General features: G+C 40.6%; 1 protein-coding gene across 1 annotated transcript in view; it reads left to right on the top strand.

The window, feature by feature from the left end:
- Window positions 1–22,153, top strand: part of BDH1 (3-hydroxybutyrate dehydrogenase 1) — a 63,850-nt gene that overhangs the window by 23,719 nt on the left and 17,978 nt on the right. The window contains exon 6 of the mRNA XM_069213157.1: window positions 20,844–20,996. Coding sequence (XP_069069258.1) covers window positions 20,844–20,996 — 153 coding nt within the window. The remainder of the gene's footprint in view (window positions 1–20,843; window positions 20,997–22,153) is intronic.

Genomic DNA, 22,153 nt, shown 5'->3' with positions numbered 1-22,153 from the left:
GTGGCAATCAGTGACGTAACGAAACTGGAGGGTGCCCCTTTGCAAAGAACATGGAGGAGCCCCCTCTCCAGACTCACTCAGGGCAGGTGCTGTGCTGAAGGGGCCCCCTGGAGGGCGGCTGCGGGGCCTTTGTTATGCCACTGGTGGCAACGTGTGCTTTTAGAGTTCAAAAACGTTTTGGGGGGGTTTTGCCAGTGTTTGTTACAATTTTGAGGGCCTGGTAGCTCCCACAGCAATAAAGTGTTACAAAAGCCGTGTCAAAACAAGACACGCATTGATGAAACTAAAAGACTTATAAAAATATGTCAGATCAGTTGGCTTTGTCAGTGTTTGTTTATTTTCATGCTCCCAATAATCGTGTTGAAAATGGTTACACTGATTTTCCATTAGAAATATTTTTGGGAAATACTAGCATGCATCAAAACATTTTACTAAATGACACTTAATTTGCATCTAATCAGAGAGCATTCTGGGAGCATTATACTTAGCCTCATAGCCTAAACTTTTCAAACATGTGTATACAAGTTTTATTTTTTGGTACTGGAACCAACGTCAGTAGTGAAGTGTGACCTTAAAACAATTATTTACAGCACTCACCCTAATAATGAAGGCTTTCAATTAACGAACCATAAATACAAGTTCGAACAGCATTATTTTTTGGAAACACATTACCTCAACTGCAGAGAGTTCCACTCTCTGTAAACAGGCAGCCAAAGGGTTTGTGCTGCAGAGGGTTGGGCCTACTTGTCCCAAGGACAAAGTAAACATAAAAACTTGTTGCCCTTGACCCCAAACAAGATAGGAATTCCACATCCCTGGCCATAGGTGAGAGTCAAGAGCACACACACTGAGAACATGAAGAGGAAGTCCTATTGTGGAAACGGCAAGGTCTTAAAACAATAGGTGATCCTCTCGCTGAGATGGACAGAGTTAGATTATTCCACAGTAACATAATGAAAAATTGAGAAAGCTCACTCTCTGCATGAAATTTCCATATTCATGGAAGGCACCGATCCAGAGAAGGGGAGGGACCTGAATAGCTATTGGAGGGAACTTTTTCGAACCAAGAATGCTTGTCTATGGCCATAAACACTCAGGAATAATGCACATTTCTCAATTCTACTCTTCAGACAGCTGGAAACTAATGTAAGGACATCAGGGCAGGTGTGATACATGCGTTTTGCAGCACATTCAGCAGTAAATTGTCTGCGGCCTATTGAGTAGTCATCTTTATCCAACACATATAAACTAAACAAGGTCCAATTATAATTTCCTTGGCAAAACACATTATTTGCTGCTTCAAACCGAGGAATGCGCTGCTTCATGTTAAATAAATATGATTAATGTTGCCTCTGTTGCTCTATTTTATATGGGGAACAACGGATTGCCACTTTTGGTATAGCTCAAATCATACCTTTTGACAAAAGGGCATGTTGGTACTGATAGACGTTTGCTTGTACTGAAATAGAACTTTTCAAAGAGTCACATTAATTGGAGGCTGCATTTAAGAGTGTTTGCCCTCTCATGTAGTCTTTCGTGGGTGTTACTCTCCTACCATGAGTAGGGAGTTAACGTCTTATCCTATGTACAGCAACCCATCATATATATTGACGCGCCTTGGCAAAGTCGGGCTATTTATAAGTGAAAGTGATTTAGCATCGATTGCGTGGTTGTGTTGGTGAATGGATGAATGGGATAATGTGGCAGTGGTTCGGTGGATGGATGGATGAGTGCATGGACGGATGAAAAAGTTCAAACATTACACCAAGGGTGGGCAACACAACTGTTACAAGATCATCTTCTCTATGGCAAGGCTTACCATCATTATAAAAGTGCACTCAATACATTGGAGTGAGCCTCATCATGTCAAGGATCTCTACAGTATGTTGAGAATTATTATGATTAGAGTGTTCAGATTTGCACTAGTCTTTAATCATAATTGCATGATTATATTTGCCCCATTACTAGTTAATTATTAGTGCATGCTCAGTGTGGCCCCTTTAATCATTCAGTCAGTAAATGACCACTTGGAAAAAGTAGTGATATAGTTTCTCAGCAACTTTGATCCTTGGTGACTTGGGTTACAATCCTGACTCTACCCATTTGGGCACATTATTGAAAACCACTTTATAACCTGGACAGATTACTTTACTTCCTTCAGACGCATAGGAATTCTCTAAATGCCAGTCTTAAGTGACGCAATAAAAAAACGGACAGGTACATTTGTGTTGCATTGAGTATTTAGTGGTTATATGAGTTCAAGAAAGATTTTTTGTACTGACTATAGAAACATGCTATAGTATAAAATGGTATTTGTGAAACAGCTCAAATCAAAATACTGCATATTGTAAACTTTATTATTACAGTGAGTTTTGCAGTTTGTTAAAAAATACATCCATTTTACATTTGCCTTAAAGGAAATTCTTACACATATACAAATGGCTGTCTCTGTTTATAGGAAGGATACATTATGAAAACAATTTCTAAAATGTGCAATATGTAAAATAATGTGAAATACATTTTCTTAAGATGTCCAATACATGAAATAATTGCATAGAATACAATTGGTTGATGTTTGACTGAAATATGAAAAAATAAACAATGAAATATTTTTTTAGATACAAGCATCTCCATTTAATTCATATATTCCCTTTTATTAATTCTGAGCGAATACTTTTGGGGAGGTATCATCGTGGAGATTACGATTTACTGATTCTCCTCGATAGTTCCCAGACCGAAAGTAGTTAAAAGGCTAACTCCTTTAACAAACATTATAAAAATGTGTTTTCCCGGACTTGTGCAATAAAGACCATTGGCCTTCCAAAATTGTCATGTTAGTAACTGGACAATTTCCAAAATCATTGTGCACAGTTTTGTAACTGCATGGAGTTTGAACTCAATTCCAACAGCGTGGTTGATCTAATAAAATAAATGGGCTAGGTTTTGGAGAAGAGCCACAATTAATTGCATGATTTCAGTCCATTCATTTACGTAACACAAGCAAGTTATGGAAATCAACATCACTAATTCATGATTAGAATGGCTGGGTTGGACTATTTGTTGGAGGAAAGGATTGAGAAAATATTTGTTCTCCATTGTCATCCTACACTTAATCCGGAGTATTTGTAATACTCTACGGCAATTAAAAAGCACACTATTTTACACTGTATGTCGTTAACATTGTATAGGGTCTGGTCTTCCATGCTAAATGGTAAAATTAGGGTTGGCGGAGGAGAGGAAGAAGAAATAATTCAGTATGTTATTGTTAAAAAGCAGTATTAAAGATATACACTGTAATTAACACTCTAAATTTCCCAGATTCTTTTTTCTTTGATTTAAGTTGAAGGGACGGGGAGTTACAGTTTTGTAGGTCAGACACGTCAAAGCTATGTCTGCTCTTAGTTGCTATCTGGGTCTTTGCCTCAGTCATTCTTTGCCAACATAAGGGGCCAGATGTATCAAGCGAATTTGCAGTCGCAAACGGTGCGAATGGCCGTTTGCGAATGCAAAAATGCCTTTCATTATATGTGAAAGGAATTTGCTATGCAATTTTAAGGAATCGCTAAAATAGCAATTCCTTAAAATTGCGAGGCCATTTAGAGAATCGCAAATTGCAATTCTCTAAATAAGAAATCGCAAATAAGGAATCCGTATTTGCGATTTCTTAAGCACATGTATCAAGCTTTTCCTTAATGCGAATTGGGCATTAAGGAATCGCAATTTGGTGGTAACCATGTGCAAATTAAAAAAATGGATTAAAAATGCATTTTTAAAATTGGCATGTGTGCGCCTTACATGTCCTCAAATATTTTTTGGGGTGCAGCAGAGGGGGCCTTAAGCCCCCAGCACCCTGGGGTTTTGCATTTCCTAAATTGCGAATTCCAGTTAAGAATTCGCAATTTGGGAAATGCAAAAAATTCGCAGATATGGGCCTACAGGCCCATAGGTGCGAATGGGCTCAGAATCGCTATTTGCGATTCGGTAATAGCATTTGCGATTTTTAAGAAATCGCTATTACCGAATCGCAAATATGATGCATACCATTCTGTGAATCAGAAATAGCGATTTCTTGAAAATCGCTATTAGAGATTCGCAAAGTGGTTTCTTGATACATCTGGCCTAAAGGGTCTATCCGAGGCATATCTTGATTCTTTCTGTAAGATCACATGACTCCAGTCCTTAGACAGATACATGCACAAGGCACTGTAGTGTGGTTAGTTTTACGTATTCATTGCGCTTTAGCTTCAGGCTTTAGGCCTTTGTGCATTTTGCCCTGAATATATTTTATTCATTTGCTAATAGCTTAGAGCCTCTGTGCACTTTGCTCTACATGCTTTTTATTAGGCTTCGTACTGTTATTTTTCAAATAGCCAGTTCTACGGTGTTGTTTTTTATTCATAGCACACTGTTTTGCCTACTCTGCACTGGAGTTCTCCATAACATATTTACTCTGTGCTTCAGTCAAGGATACAGTCTGGTACATTGCCGATAGACGTGGTAAGAGTTTAGACTCGGCATTCCTGCGTAGGGACATTTTGTGATCTCGCTGACATGTTAGTTATAAAATCACTTCCTTGTCCCAGTACACGCAAGAGGGAGATTCCGACCAGGGAACCACAACTTGACGCTGACTGCCTCGTTGCAGATGCTGAACCAAGATCACAGGTCTTTGCTCAGTTATGAGGGCTGATATCCCCATAGTGATTCTAATAGGCAAGCTAGAAGCTTAACATGCTGTGCTCTAGATAGAACAAGCAGAGGGAGAGTAGAAACTGTTTGACAATATGATAGCTTTGTTTTTATGTTTTACTCTCCTGGTAACTATCACAATCCTACTGTGTTGTATCGTTCTGGTTATTGCGGCTCACGCCTTAATATCTAAAATACAGTCGTTTTATTAAAACATTATATAAAACTTACACTGTCTTTGTCATTTGTATATGAGATCATATTGGAAATAAGAGAGTTGGTTTGGATCTGAGTAACCACGACTTCCCTGAGAAGTTCCAAAGATGTCATGCGCTCGGCTGCCAAATCATTCCTTCCACATGGGAGAAATGAGGCACTGCTAGTTAGCCGGAGCAAAAAACGGATTTAGGGTGACCGAGTTCTTTACACGTGGGTCAGACTCAGTCCCCCACACCGTTATCGATCCTGCTACCTAGAAATCCAGTAGTCTCATTTAGAATAATGAGAGCCCACGCGACAGCACTTGACCTTAATCCTAAATTCTCATTTTGACCCCAGTCACTGTTATGAATTCAGGCCCTCTGTAGTATAAGACTTTTCTCCACCCCTAGAAATATCTGGACACTGATATTGTTAAAACTTGTTGATGCTCAGTATCCTTTTTAAGAGACTGCGTGGACGGCATTAACATGATCTAGTCTTGAGTTAACCACAGCCTCTAACAAAATTTGCCGGAAGTTTACGTGAATCTGATGATCTGAGATACAGTATTTTAAAACTTTTTTTCACAATAGCATTTAATTGTGTAATGAGAACAGTGCCTACGTCTAATTTTGATTCCTAACATTTTTTTCAGTGGAGCGAAGCATCATTCGAAAAATGTGACAGAATATAGTAGGTATTTGATATGGCAGAATATTATGACGTCCTTTTTTTTAAAATTGTACCTGATGTTCCTCCATCTGCTCCTCGAACATATTTCCTTGTGTGTGTGTATAGGTGGTGAAATCTGGCAGAGAAGCCAAGATGATAAGATCAAGTGATCTGATTTAAAACATTGAGACACAGTGGAAGAGTTTCAGGGATTGATGACCCAATGTTCAGCTTCTGCTTCTTGAGATTACAAAACTTTGTGGAGGCAGGACGAATTTTCTAAACAGAATAGCCGGTCAATACATTTTACCTGGATAGCTCTCTTTCTAGATAGCGCCACAAATGTTTTTTTTGCCGTAGAAATGTGCTGAGGCTTTTGTGTTTGGTTGCTTAGATTTATAGCAACAATAAAATCCACCCTAGCCATTGTGCATGTCTCATATCACAATTTACTGGTGTTCCCTTTTTTTCATCTGAAATGGATACATTTTGCATATTATGCACATTTTAAAACATTCGAAGGTGCATCTTGGAGGATCTAATTATATGTGATTATTTTATTTGACTGTTTGATGAAGGGTCGCTTTTGGTCTTTAATACCAATATTTATGCCATCGTTGCACTTCTTTAATCTAGCATTTCAAATACATTATGCTAGCATGCGCCAAATGTTTTGAAAACTTATTTTGTCTAAATCAAAACAAATTCACATTCTTGCCACAATTTGTGTAACATATAGGATCGATCTGCTACATCTCAACTCAAACAATATTTACCATCTCCTGATGCTGCAAAGGCAGACTGCAAAGAACTGGTTAGATGTGATCTCATCTGGGCATAACTAGTGGGACTCGGGCAGCTGCGATATTGCACTCATGCAGGCCACTGGGTAGGAATCTGCGAAGTACTAAGTATAGTTAATTGGACAGCCAACGTTGACTTAGCTGTCAGTGCTAGCACCTTTTGTGGATCAGCTGTGTACTAAAATATTCACTCAACTATATATTTGACAACGAACACAACCAGAAGTATGATATCTATGTCTCATATAGTTCTATGTTTGTGATTTCATAGCGGTTAACCAATCATGTGACATAAAAAAATCGGAGTTAAGCATATGGAAATGATTAAGATTTTGATTAAACTAATATCTATCCTTTGCGGGCCCTGTTTTAACAGGGTGGTAGCGTTCTTCAAATTAAATCTAGTCTGAAAGTGCAGATTCTTCTCTGTATATAAATAAACATAGCTCTTGTGCATTCCAGTGTCTTTATGGTGCCAAACAGTACACGCAGTAGGCCATTGAGAACTGTACACTTTCTCACTCTCACCAGAAAGGGTTCTTGAGCACCAACAAGTGCAGCACTAAAATCGGTATCTCAAGGACTTCATAAATATGCAGCCTCCACTACCACTAGGAGCCACATACAGGAGAAAAAATGCTCACACAAAGCACAGCACTGTCCTGCTGGCTTTTGATATGTTATATTTATAATTTCAGAGAGCTCTCTTCTGTGTCAAGCTCTGGCTGGGCATCCTGGTCTGACCTGAACTTGGTTGTGATGAAATGCTTGTAAGTGCATGAACTATAAACTAGTAAGCTCAGAACAGACATCTAAACTTGTTGATGTCATGATCGTAGAATAATAGTAGACCCAATGTTTTTTATAAGGGGCAGTAAAAAAAAATATCAGCGGGTCCCAGTTTTTACTTTCCTGTTAGTCCACATGTTGATTCTGTGAATTTTCTAGAACTCCGCACAGTTCTTCAGAAATAAAATGCTTCAGCATGTATCTCATTCATGCCCACTCGAGTTCTGTGGGGATCATGCAATGATCATTAGCTCCTGCCTGTGCTTTTATACCAAAGAAGTACGGCCTGATGTACAGTTTGGTGGATGGAATATGTACCATCGCCATGGCAGGGTACTAGACTCCTGTCATGGCCTGGTTATTCCGCCCTCCAGAGTTAGAGCTGACCATCGGCCCAGCGGACATCTCTTGCATTTCCAGGAATTGTGTAAATGCATTGAAAGTTTAATGGACTGTCCGTCAACATTTTGGGGAAATATACTCAAAGATGAAGGTAGAAGATTAAAGTGCCCATGTGGGTTTATGGACTGTAAACTTTCAAATTCAGGAATATTCAGAACTGACTGATCGCTGAATGATACATAGAGGCCAATTCTCAATAGCATTTTTGAATTTGGGAAGTAGTGCTACAGGATTACAATGTTACGTATACGTGCTTTTTTGAATTGGCCCCAACACATCTCACACCCTACTAGCAAAACTTCAAAGAGGGCACAGTCCTATCTATTTGTACTATTTGTGTATCAGTATTCCATGGAGATTCACATTTTAGATTTGTTGAGGTCAGTTCACAAATGCATGTAAAAGTATGTGAAAAAGAACTACTTTTGTGCTCCAATATACCTTTGTGGTTAATCTTATCGGGGCTTGAAATAAAACCTGGCTTGTATAGAAAAGCAATTAAGCACTTCCAAAAGAGGCCAGGCATGCTTAACTTTATGAGCGCCCAAACAGAAGTGTCTAGTCACCTTAAATACAACTTGAAGTTGGTATCAGAAAGATTTAGAAAGTTACAGATTTATTTATGTATTTTAAATTTATTTATTAACTTTTTCAGATCAAAAAAACATAGCTTAAGCAATATGATTGCAACCATCTTCTTGTTTTTCCCAGCTATATTATTATTCATTAGGTGTGCAGTATCATCCAGTTGTACAGCGCCGAATACTACCCCCGGTGCCCGTCCCTTTTATCTTATCATGTAGATCCCAGGCTTCCCACTGTGGGCTCTCAAGGTGTTTCATCTCCATGTTGTTCCACAATCCTGTCCATCTCTACGTATTCTGCTAGATCTTGTCCCACCTTGTTGTTTCTTCTCGCTAACTTTATATGTTGGATGTCTGCAATCGCTCTTTCCAGTAGGTCTTTATGCTACTCAAGGATTTGTGGGGTCTGCGGTGCTACCCTGTGTATTGTGACCCTTTGTTTAGGTAACACCAAGCCGAGTGCCACCATGCATTATCACATTTTATGGCACTTCCATAACTTCAGAATGCCAAATAGGCACAACTTAACCGATCCCTCCACCAGAGGGTCGCAGTTCACAATAGTTCTGCTGTGATAATTCTGCCATGAAAATTCCTCAAATATTCATCACAGCACGGCTTGTCCAAGTCAAATTCACAAAGTCTACCAAATATAACCCCCATTTCCCACTTGCTTGTTAGGGTCAATCCGAGTCCGCCTGTGAGGTATAAGGAATTAGATTGAACCTGGTGTTGGGAGATGCCAGCTTTACATCTGCACAAACCCTCGTCCAGCCCTGCTTCGTTAGTGCATCCTGACAAAAAAATGCTCCCATCTGTCCTTTGCCCTCTCTGTCATGCCCCCCCTTGTCCTCCAGTAAAGCCTTGTGCATGTGAGTAATCAATCTTTTACACCCAGCCAGTTCCATTAGTTGGGTTACCATGCTATGTTTCTGTGGCTTGTCAGGGGATACAGTCCCCACCTAGCTGGCCATATAGGCCAGTCTTGCATACTACAGGAACTGTCAATTCCCACCCCACACTGTTCCTGTGCCTTGTCAAAGGTGTGAACCTTTTATTATAGTAATGGGCCCTACACAGTCTCACAACCTCCCTCGCACCACTGGGTGTAGGACATATCTCTCAGGAGGGCAGAGAAGGACACAGCTTCCACAATGGCAGTCAGCAAATGGAACCCTTTTCAGGATTTTACTGACCACCTTGTGCCAGACCTCTGCCAAGTGTCTAACCAAATAAGGGAGTTCTCAAGGGCCTCACCCAAACACTAAGAATTCTTCCTGAAGTGAATGAGGACCACGCATGTCTGCCAGTATGGTCTGCTCCTAGTTTGGCTCGTCATCAAACCAGCAGACTGCGTGTTGCAGCTGTGTTGCTGCACAGTATAGGAACAAGTCTGGGAGCCCCAGTCCACCCTCTGTTAATTGGAGTTTATGGTGTCCATTTTCACTTGGCTCCTTTTGCCGCCCAACACCAGTTGATTGAGCATCTATTCTAGCTGTCAGAATGCTGCTATTGGGATTGGGTACATCACGTTTTGAATAACATGTAAGCATCTAGGGAGGAACATCATTTTGGCCACCGGCACACGAGCCATAAGTGACAGTAGCAATTTAACCCATAGTTCAATAGTGCAAGACTTCTCAGCATCCCCCCTTCATTGAGTTCATAATGCGTTTTTGTGTTATGCATTATCCATATACTGAGATACCTGTTTTTTTTTTTTCTCCCATCTCTGCCCCATTTCCTGCAGGGTGGTTGTTCCTGGCCTGCCTAGTCTTCCCAGAGGAAACAGGTGGCTTTTTGGCTTGTTCGTTTGTAGGCCTCACACCGCTGCAAACTTGTCCTACTCATCCAGCAGCAAGGGCTTGGCCCTTGCTGGGTTATTTAGGTAAACCAGGACATTGTTCGCATATAGGGACACAACATGCTTTTTACCATCATGCCACATGTCCACATTTTCGTCTGCACACCAGCGGCTCCACCACTAAAAATAGTAGCGGGCACCCATGTCTAGCCCCCCTGCCCAGATTCCATACATCTGAGGCTACAGCCCAGTGTGCACTAGTCACCGGGTCTGGATCTAACAGCTGCACCGATTTAATATATTTTTAGCAAAACCCCATGCTCCGCAGGAATACCTACATGTACTGGGGCCCCACCTTATCAAACGCTCGCTCCAGGTCGGCCAAGGCGACATCTGCCGGAGAATCAGTCGGTGATTGCATCACATGGTTTAGCCTCCTGATATTACACATAGTGATTCTACCTGTTATAAACCCCCTATTGGTCTGGTTGTATGAGTGATCCATTTACTCTAAGCAGTCTGCTAGAAAGTACTTTACAGAGCAGTTTTACATCTGTGTTCAGCATGGACAGAAACCTGTATGAGGACAGGCGGGCGGGGATCCCACAGTCCGCCCTGATTTCGGGCTCAGCACCATCGCCGTGTAATGCATACTCAATTCAGTACTCCTTTTTTCCATGCTTCTAGGCAGAATTCCAATAAGAACTTCAATAACTGGGAAGACATTAGTTGCTAAAATTCCACCGGGAAGCCGTTGGCTCCAGGGATTTTCCTCCATATAAAGTTCTACAGCGCTTCTTGCCGTTCTGTCAACGCTAGCGGTGTCTCACTTTGTTGGCACTGGTCCACCGTTAACCTCTGCAGCTCCCGCTCTCAACTGGTAAGTTCTGAGCACTTCTGTTGAGGTTGTGTATGCGCCCCAAGCAAACCCAGAAACGTATTGTGTGCCGGCTGTGTTTATTTGAGTTTTGTCTATGATGTCCCTCCCTATTTCCCGACTCAAGCATAGGATATGCATCTACGGGCCCTCCTTCCATAGCGGCCATGCCACAATCCTCCTAGCCTCATCACCCTTGTGAGACAGTCCTTAATGTATTTTTCAAGTCTACTGCAGACCTCGGTCACCTGCTATTTGATATCACACAACTGATGCAGTTAACCCCGCTCCAGGTCTGCCGACCTGTGTGCACCACAGACTGTGCAGCTCCTGTTCTAGTTCGTTTTGCACCCCAAATGCATTAGTCATACATTCTCCTCGCAATGCCAATTTGTATGCCTCCTATTCATCTCCCCTACTCAAAAGATCTAGATTTAAGGTATTGCTGTAGTTACGTCTCTCTGCAAGAGTGGCCAGAGCCACAATTCTACTGGATGAGGTCAGACATGGAGAAGAAGCATGAGGTGGAAAAAAACAGAAAAATATTACTGCTTTTGGATTACTGAAGCCACTTAGAGGATAAATATCAATCATTGCCCTCTCTGAAATTAAGTTTTAATTTTAACTTACCAGGGCAGGGGCCTGTAATATGTGAACCAGAATTTACCCTGTATGGCATCCAATAGTATTTCCAGAGTGTTCTGTCACCAATAAAGGTTCAGGTGGTAGGCACCGAGAGGGCAAAGAAAGGAGGGCATAAACTACGGCACAGGAAAATTGCAAAATGTAATCCTATGTAACCCTAAAATATAGACTATTTCACAAAGTGGAAACCATATAAAATAGTCAACATGCTATACTCTATTTTCCAAAAATAGAATAAGGGGGTACAAAATTTCAGTTGAATTCAGACCTCAACTGTGGCCCAATACAGAGAGCAAATCAGAAACTTCCTGGCACCACCACTCACATTGTGCATATTAGGACGATTACAATTTGCTCACAACATACTTGTGGAATCCCAGGTATGGCCATAGACCATTTCAGCTGCAGTGATGGCATTTACTGCCATTTTATTGCCAGTGTATGTCCGGAAAGGAATAATACAGTGTAAGATGTTTCTTAAACAAAAAAATTACATGCAACTAAACTTCACAGATTCTTCACTTCTGGTGTGAAACAGGACACACATGCAGATTCGTGGGCCATAAAAAAAAACTCCCATATGATGTTGTGTACTTCTGTTTCAGATTTGATACAGATGTTTCGGAACTTGTTGTGGACTACCAGCACAAAGAGGTGGAATCTGGATCCCTTAAACGTGGACCAATGGTCCTATAAGAAGGGGGAGGATGCAAGCACCATCTACATATAACAGATACATATAATTCTGGTTACTCCAGAAAAAGATGAGTTTATGAAGTCTCCATAGACCCAATGAGTCCTAAGAATTTGAAGGTCGCAGAGAGTCCTGCAACCAATAGGGTGAAAGGCTGAGGTAAAGGGGGAACCTGGCATGGATAAGAGCAAAGACTGATAAAGATAGGACCTCCCTGATTTCCTCTAGGTGGCCCCTATGAACTCTTATGTCGATTGTGTCAAAGTAATTAATGATTGTTCCAAAAGGACCAGGACTGAGACACTGCTACCTTCGATTGTCATTCTAAGCCAGCAGTGAAAATAGTGCAAATTAAGTTTTCTGAACTTTTCCTAACAAAGGTTATTCATCGGACAGGTTTTCAGTGCTGAAAGTTCTCATTACACATCTTCAGTGATTTATAAGCAACTGATGCGTTCTGTATTGATTACACTTTCCTGATATTCTTTTTTTCCTACTATGATGCAGCAACTGATGCATTAGAAGGTGAGCAAAACCTATTTAGAGAATGTCACTTAAATTACTACATCTGTTCAATCATCCATGAAGGTGTTAGGCAGGCTTCTCACACTAGATGTCAGCATTTCAAAACCTACTTACAGACACGTTGTCCTTGATGAAGGTGGCATCTGAACTCCACAGGATGCCTGTGTCTTAGATAATGATGTATTCCTATAATTCTTCATGCCTATTTTAAGGCAATCCCAGTTATTTATAACCCTAAAACGTTAAGCTGTGAATTTGTGTGTGTTTGTTTAATAAATGCAGGGATAAGTAGGATGCCACAGTGATGAGTTTCTGGTCCAGTACTCTGACATTGCAGAGAGGGATGTTGGGTTCAGTGTTTTCATTTGAATCTAATAAACATATCTGCAATATGTGTGCTTCTTCAAGGTAGACGTAAAGCACCGACATCAAGAGGAGCAATGCATGATGGAAGGAGAGGCTCTAAAGGACACCATAGGTTGCCAGCTGCAGGGAACGCTTTGTGATATATTTATGGAAAAAGGTGCTTTACAAATGCTGATAATATAACTAAGGTGACATACAGTGGCTTTATTATAAGTGTTAATGGTGGATCTTTTTAGAAAGATGGAACCAGTGGGAAAGTGGGATGGAACCTGTGGCGAGACCTCCTCAGGAGCACTGTGTACAGTTTTTAATTCTAGTGGGTTGCATCTTTCAAAAGAAAAAGACCGATTGCAGACAGTTCATAGAAGGACAACAACCAAAATAAGGCTTTATCAAACCACAAGTCCTGCGATAAGGAGCTCAAGAATTTAAAGGTGCAGCCTGCTACATCACCAAAGCACTGTCTTAACCTGTGCCTGTGGTCAGCCTTCCACAAACAGAATAAGAATCTCCCAAGAGAAGGGCATGTGCTATGAGTAAGATCCTTGCACTAACAAAGTTTTAACCTTCTGCTCTATCTCACTACCACTTTGCCAGGTGGCGGATTTTCCGAATGACCAGAAAGAGATGAAAACTCACTCCTTCCTCCACATGTACACACTTGATTATCACTGCTGGGCCCAATACTGCTTACTTTTGTCCTAAAGTGCAACTGTAATCCTCGTCCATGCCTCCACCTTACAAACTAATCTGAAGAACCCAAGAGACGAACCGACTGCTATGCACAATAAATATACATTAGGGAAAAAGATGGAGTGATCATGAATATAAAGAGATTTTATTTTTTTTAAAGTAAGAAGACAGTCCAGGTAAGCGTGTTTGAGGTCAAGGCTATGTGGGCACGATGGTATCATGTGAGACTGGGCAGAATAAGAGAGGATGTTTTTTTTTTCTTTTTTTCCCAAAAATGTGCCCTCCTAACAACACTGTCACTTAACTATGAAGTGCAGAGTTGTTTTGAGTACACATTATTGCTCCCTGGAATTAGCATTCTTTGTCCGAGATATGTAATTCTCTCACTGAGTCTTGTGAGATTGATGCTTCTTGAATTGAAGGTTTATCTCTCTGGATCGTTTAGTAATTTTCCACAGAGTACGAGGGACATGGTTCATTGGACCAGGCAGCCTCGTGTTCTTTAGGAGAATCATATGTTTACAGTGTGATTTGGTCTGGTTTTATGAGGACAATTTCCTTGAGATACAAAATTATTCTGTTTGTTGCCTTTAATGGTTTAGATCATTTCTTGGTTTTTCTGTTTGAAAATTATCTCTGTCCTGGTGATGACCCCGTGAATGATTAGGGCCGAAACACCGTGAAGCTTTATTGGCAAACTGGGAAATGATTGTCGCCTATAATTGGAGTGTCCTAACATTCTTTTCTTTTTTTCTGTTAACACTGTGTAATATTTGAATGTATTTATTTGTACAGTATGTTGAGCTCGGGTTGTCTTTTGTGTTGGATTATATTTGTATTGTGGGTTTTTATTTTCTAAAACCTACCTTCTAATAATAATTGAATAGTTTTGAATTTGTGTGTGAGCACCTATATTTCTTCTTTTGTTTTGCATCCTTTACATTTGTATATCTTTATCTTGTAATTTAGCAGTTTTTGCATACACCTATTCAGTCCACTGGAACCCTTGTTGCTTGCACATGTTTTGACTGCCCCTGGTTCTAGGGATGCCCTGTTGTGGTGAACCATGGTAAAAAGCATGGCAAAACCACTGCTGTTTGTGGTTGGAAAAAATGGTGTTTGCTTGTGGCTTTCTTAACACAAAAGAAACCAGCGCTTGGCAATTTGCGTGGAGGCCAATGCCAGCTCGGCTTAAACATCTGTATTGAGTCTTGGCATCTAGCATGAAATTTGGAATGCTGATTTCCAAGCTCAGCATGTGAAGTGAAGTTTGTAATGAGATTGGGAAAGGTGCATCACATATTAAACATCTCTTGGCCAAAGGGTGGAAGTTGCAGTCGTGTTTCAATAATAATCTGTCACAATACATTATTTGTGCCTGATTAAGTTTTATACAACAGAATGTTATTTCATATTCCTCCTCATAAAGACACTACATGCCTTGTCAGACACATTTATGCAGCAAATTGTTGCCTTTTGAGACAGCAATTTTCTGAATCCCCTTTTGAGACAGCACTTTTCTGGATCTGTTTGAACATTGCAGAAAACCTTGTATTTCCCAACGACCCTGCCAAATGGAAGTTAACATTTCAGTTGTTTCAGAAGGATGGGGATGAGGTATTTCAGACAAATCTTATATAGTGAACGCAATTGAATTCACGGTTTGACATTTGTGCTCTCTTGACTGTTAATCGGAATTCATCCCACGTCTTGTTTCTCGTTTGTAGTCAATTCTGGTCTGTGACTATAAATGTAGGAACGTCAATGCTTCACTACATTTCCTTTGATGTATAAAGCTGATTAACTAGAGGGGTAGTCCACTGATTGATAACATAATTTGTCTATCTTCAATCCATAGATTTCTTTAAAAAGTCTACTATAACCTTTTTATTTTTCCAAAGCGTCTGCGTGCTATGTTGTACGTATTCTCTGTACAAATATTTGCTCCTATGGTACCAGATGCAAGATCCTTATCTCTTCTTTTTTCTCTTCTCTATGGTTGTAGCATATGCAGAACTCTTGAGTGCTAGATTTCTTTCCACCTCCAATAGTTCTGGTCAGTGATAAATTTGAAAATATCATTCATGTCAAGAATATATTGGGCTCTGTCACACAATGACCATTCCAGTTAACAAAAGATCTATTTTAACTAGGACTCCTGGTTTTATGATAGTTTTTTTTACATTTCATTTGTATTTATCCAAATTAATGTTTTGTCCTTCTTGTTGGTATTTACCCACTTTTTTTTTTTTTTTAATGAATGGTGTCACAAAATGGTACAGTTCCATATTTATTTAACAGATGAACATGTTTTCATAGTTCGATGCCTGTCGCATTTTAGCAAATTAAGCAGCTAAATATCACAAGAAACTACATCCACAGGTAAATATTATCATTATACTTCATACTTACACACACATATAAATATATATACCGCCACTAGGTAGTTGTAGTTAGGACCTAGTTTCTATAGAAAAATAGTTTTTGTTTTGCTAATAATTTTAGCACTGTTTGATGAATCTTCACAAACTTTTCCCAAAACAAAGCTATGGTCACTCCAGCTGCTGTCTGGAAAGTTTTGAGGTGATCCATCAAGCGGGGGCTGAGAAAAAGGTGGGGGGGGGACAAAATGCTTTTTCCCCGTTCATTGTTCAATAGGGATTTTGAACAGCGTTAGCGCCCAAACCACTGCACAGAATTACACCAAATTAGGAGGAAAACTTGTTCTTGGTCCAGAAAAAGGCCTTTTTAGTCAAGTGAGCAAGCACTTTGACCTGTTGTAAGTATTGTGGGCTTTTAACCACTCCCATGTCACACCTATCACTTTCACTCATTCGTGGGCTTCCCTTTCAAAAATCACTTGAAGTCATTGCTACGTTTGTCCTGCCTTGTAGCTGTTTTTGTCACGCCTTGCAGATTGCCCCTGTTACATGGATTATTGCATTATTGCTGATATACTTCAGCATGGGCAAACCATTTCTTTTGTCTCTCCACTTTGTGCTGCATGGTTGCCATGACACTCATTGCGTGAACAGACATAACAGCGTGAACTCGATCGGCGGTATTGGAGCGCTGGTCACATTTTTCACAGTTACCTAATCAAAGACATTTCTTGTCGTTCTCCCCTTAAAATACTTTAAATTGGTGAATTCTTTACGCAAAACTGAAATCCCCAAAGCACTCCCGGCACACGGGAAAAGTCAACCCATAATGCTTTGTAGGGCATTACTTTCACAAAACATTTGTGTACATAACTCAGCCTGTGGTGGCCCTAGGACAATTGAACCACCACCAAAATGTTCACAACAAGGGGATCTATCTGTCCACCTTCATATTTAGGTTCCCACACTAGGTTAGTGGGGACCCCAAAATAATAACCTCTCCGCCCCATTCGGTGTCTATTTAAGCTCTATCAATGGCTGGAATTTTTGTTTTACAGCTGTGAGAGGTTTGTGTTTTAAGGGCTTTGTTTGTCATATCATTGTTAGAGGCCCGCTACCCCTGAATATATGTAATGCACTATGTCCTCGAGGGGCTAAATATATCATACCAGCCTGTTGTGGTCCTAGGATGGTGGGACCACCTTTAAAACATTGACCTCGGTGTGCTTTTTTGTCTACATCATCTCTAGGTCCCCACACTATGTCAGTAGGGACTCCAAAATAATAACCCCTACCACCATTCATTACCTTTTTAAGCTTTCTCCTGGCTGGAACTTTTGTTTTACAACTGGGTGAAATTATGTTTTATGGGCTTTGTTTGTAATATTATTGGAATAGATCTGGTAGCCTTGAAAACATGTAATGCTCTATGTACTCTAAGGACTACATATATGGTTACACTGCATTAATATCTCCAATTCTTTATTCATGGGTTTATGCTCTCAAAGGGCTGACTGTATGGTTACATGACCATGTTTCTTCCAAATGCTATTTCACTGTGACGTCCTCTAGGGGCTGTTCTGAGAACTGCAGTCAACATACTATAAGATTTGCGGCACAAAGACTCACCCACAATGCTTTGCAGGGCATTGCTTTTATTAAACAGTTTTGCTGATAACTCAGCCTGTGGGGGTCCTAGAAGAATGGGGCCATCTTCAAAATGCTCTTTCTGTCTATATCATCTCTGGGTCCCCACACTGGGTTAGTGGGGACCACAAAATAATAACCCCCTCACCATTCAGTGTCTCTTAAGCTTACTCACGTCTACAACATTTGTTTTACAGCTGGGACAAGTTTTGTTTTAAATGCCTTGTTTGTAATATCATTGTAGTAGGCCTGCTAGCTCTAAAAATGTCCCATAGAGGCTAAGTATATGGTTACACTGCATTACTTTCTCTTGTTTTATTTTCAAGGGGTTATCTCTTATAGGGACTAACAATATGGTTACGTGACCATGTTTGTTACAATTGATATTTTTGGTGCGGTGCTCTCTAAGGGCTTTTTTGAACATTACAGTTTTGGGCATTACAGTCTAATGCCAAACGTTTATTTCCGATAAAGGTTTATATGATAATTGTATATATTTTAATAATCTCTCCTTATTACAATTATGACCATAATTCAGGCTAAGTTAACATTCTCATTACACTATGACTGTTTGAACACTCTCAATATGTTTGGGTGACCCTTCTGTTATATTTCTCCTCTGTGGCTGTCTTGTCTCTTTTTTGGGGGAATTGCGTTAGCCAGCAAGCAACTCTGATGCTGGGGTGATGAAAGTGGTATTCTATTGGAATTAGCATGGCAGATTTAAATTAGTATGCTAAGTATTCTAAGTGGCAACATTTAAATTTTTTGCTACAGATAGAGGAAGAAGGTAAGCGGAAGTACTTTAGTTATATGCAGAGGCACTAGAATTATATGACAGGAAAAAATGAAATAATGAGGTAGGGTTGGCCAATTTATGTGGCAAGAAAAGAAAAGTCCAGTTATGAATTTTCAGTAACAATATTGCTAACTCAAGCAAATGTGAGACATACTGCATTGCAAATGCTTGTTGTTAATTGGTGTAAATATGTATAGTCGTTTTTGAGAAATTAAAGCAAGTTTCTACTGGTAAAGGATCTACACCACCAGGGGCAAGAACTTGTGGAAACAAGGGAACTGATTGCACATTTGACTTGTCTGGCACTAAAATCTGCACCTTAACCGTATTCATATTTTTAACCTAACTTGCTGGTGGTCCCCAAGGTGGGAGAAAGCATGGAGGTAGAAAAGGGGTGGAGTGCTACAAGAGAGTGTTGACCAGGATCATTACCTTCAATACTGGATTGAATTGTGCAGTATTGAATATTGATATGACATTAGAGAGCACTTTCTTTTCTCAAATTTGTAAAAAGACAGGCAGTCAGCTGAACATTGAAGATGTTATGACTGCTGATTTGTTGAGTTCTGAGCTTGTGCCCCGCCCCCCACTACCTCCTTGCTTGAGGACACCAGTGGTAACTGACCTCAGCCACCACAGTTTGGGACAAGGCGCCCATGCCTGCCCTGGGACCACTTGAACAAGACTGAAAATTGTAGATATCCTGTAAAACAGGAAATTTCACAGAAGAGAGAGAATGTTTTTTGGTACGACATTGGCATAAATCAGAGGAGATCATGTACTGACAATGCCCTGTGGTGTATATTTGCTAATTTATTTATTTATACCTTTTTTCTTACATTTTTTTTAGTCTTCCTTGTACTTTGAACTATATCTTCAGGTTGCAGTAATTGAAAGATAATAGTATATTTTCTTCAGATGTTCCTGTGAGCTACATTATAACTGAAAAACGATTTCTTTACCTCTTCTATACCTCGTCTAAGGGCTGTTCTATCAAAGTTATATGCAGTGGTCATTATTTTAAAACATTTTTACTCTTTCTCTTCTTTTTATTTTTTTGACTGATACCTACAATAACAAAGCCCTAAAACAAGCAATGCAAGGCAGACCTGTTGGCTTTGCCAGTGACCGTTTTATATAGCACTTCATGCCACACATGCCATTTCTAGGCTTTGTAAACCGGTGTTACTATTACCCAGTTTAAAGGGTACCCCTTTACAGGGCCGGCTTTAATATGCCTGCTGCAAAGAACAGAAGTCTATTTTATGTGGATAGCTGAGTGGATTAGTAAAGCCAGCGTTTACAAGCGCTTTAAAAGAAATGAATGTATGTGAAAGGTGGGCTATGGAGAGATGAGGGGTACATTTTTCGGGTGGTAGTTAGGGAATAGGAGGAAGCGGTCATGGGGTGGGGAGGGCACCAAAAAAGACTGTTGCACAGGGCGCCACCAGCCCTAAAGATGGCCCGCCCTGTTACCAACTTATAAAACAAGTAAGACTGAGTTGGTCTTGAGATAGTTCAGTCTTATCACCAGGAGACATCAAGACCTGCCTCTTCGAATGATCAACACGCCCACAACAGCACCTTGAGACCCGATAGGTGATAAGCCGCGCTTTACAAGTGCCTGATTGATTGATTAGTTTTAATGACACACAGTAGCTTAAATCACTGGCAATTCCTGGTCTTTCAGGGATGTGTAACCACTAGTCTCAGTGAAGTAACAGCAACCCCCCCGATTGCTGAGCAGTCTGTCTCTTTCATGACTCCATCTAGTTTTCATTGCTGTTAGAAATGAGGCGAGCATATTGTTTAGCTCTGTGAGGAAAGAAGCGTGATGTACGCAAGTTGGGTATTGTATTGGCATTTTATACTAACTTTTTTTACGATATTAAAGAAAGGTGCTAAATCTATTGATGTTTTAACATTACTGATAACATCCATTATTATGAAGCAGAACGTTCAAGAATAATTGAATTCCCTTCAAAAAGAACGCAAATGTGTCTTGTGTCGAATTATTTCACTGTGAGCAGAAATATTTGTTGTGGGTGCACAATACTTGCACAGTTGTGAGCCGAATTCTTTTGATTAACGCACAAAATTTCTCTCAAATGTGTGTTAGACATTTTAACAATATGCAGATTTCGTTTACAGGATATGCAGTATATGGGGGGAAAAGCAAGCCCTTAAGTGTCGGAATTGTGGAATTGTGAACAGCCCTGCAGCTTAACTGCTCTATGCACATTTGAAAGCAATGTTTTTTGTTTTGTTTTAGGATTGTGGGGTTTGGTGAACAATGCTGGAATTTCAACTTTTGGAGAAGTGGAGTTCACAAGCATGGAAACCTATAAGGAAGTAGCAGAAGTGAATTTGTGGGGGACCGTCCGCGTCACAAAAGCATGCCTTCCGCTCCTGCGCAGGGCCAAAGGTGAGTGCCGGAGAGGCCTGAATATGTGTCAAGCGGAGCAGTATCCCCACGTGTGACACAGCTGTGTCTGATCACGACCCGCCCAGAATTCCTGCACCAAATTTTGAGCAACGGACCCAATTTTACTGGCTGGTTAAATCTGCATAATGCTATGGCTACAATCACATTCCATTCTGGTCCCCCTGCTCCACCCTGAATTTGTTTTCTGGCAACTTTCTCCTTCCGTTCCCCACCCTCCCAAATCCACTCTCTTCACCACACCCCACACATAAGCCCCTATACCGTGCCGAACATCACATTGTAATATTGTTCCACACAGTCCTTTGAACTGATTTTTAGGGTAGAGCCTGAGAGAGCATACGCTAGTGAGTGCATCTCACTTGCGGGCCACTATTGTTTACAAAAAAGGTCTTTAAGCCTGAACATTGGTTACCATTTGTTGGTTGCAGTGTCCCTCTTCTTTCAAGCTTCCTTAATTGGTCAGTGGTGGCCGAGCGTCTCGTCCCATCCTCTCAGTGGAGCAGGGATCAAGCTTAGATTGATTCAACTTTAGCAGTGCGCGTCCCTCTGCTCCCGACGTGATTCAGGTCCTATTCACCCCCCATACCACACGCTCTTTGCGGCTCCCTCCATAGCCTGACTGTATGTTGAAGTGTTTGCAGTCTCACAGACTTTTCCATTTGTCGAGAAGTTGCTATGTGTACCGCCTTGACATCTTTACTTTGGCAGGGGGGGTTTCTAAATCCACTCAGCACCCTTACATTAGGTATTTAATTGCCATTACTGTTATCTCTCTCCGATCTTGAAACACACACGTGTTGCTGTCCCTGGTGTAAGGCTTAACAGAGTGAATACTTTCCTTTCCCCATCATATCCCTTCTCTTTCATTTGTTTGACTTGTTGCAGCATCCCTAGCCTGCTTCTGTGATACAGTGTAATTAATGCAGACATTGTTTTCAAAAGTTGGCCAACAAATGGCTCTTTGAGGAAACTGGAGAGCTCAGGCGTGTGGCTAAGCTTCCAACTTGGCTTAGATGTATCTTTAAGTAAGTTATGGGCGTTTGATTCTGAACTGTTTCGAGATGAATGGTAAATTTCCTCCAGACTCCCAGGTGGTAATCCCACCTACAGAATTTATTCTGATATATGGGCCATAA

The sequence above is a fragment of the Pleurodeles waltl genome, chromosome 11 (genome assembly GCF_031143425.1).
Source record: "Pleurodeles waltl isolate 20211129_DDA chromosome 11, aPleWal1.hap1.20221129, whole genome shotgun sequence".
NCBI lineage: Eukaryota > Metazoa > Chordata > Amphibia > Caudata > Salamandridae > Pleurodeles > Pleurodeles waltl.
Note: the sequence above shows the minus strand (reverse complement) of the source record. Positions and strands in the feature narration are given on the sequence as shown.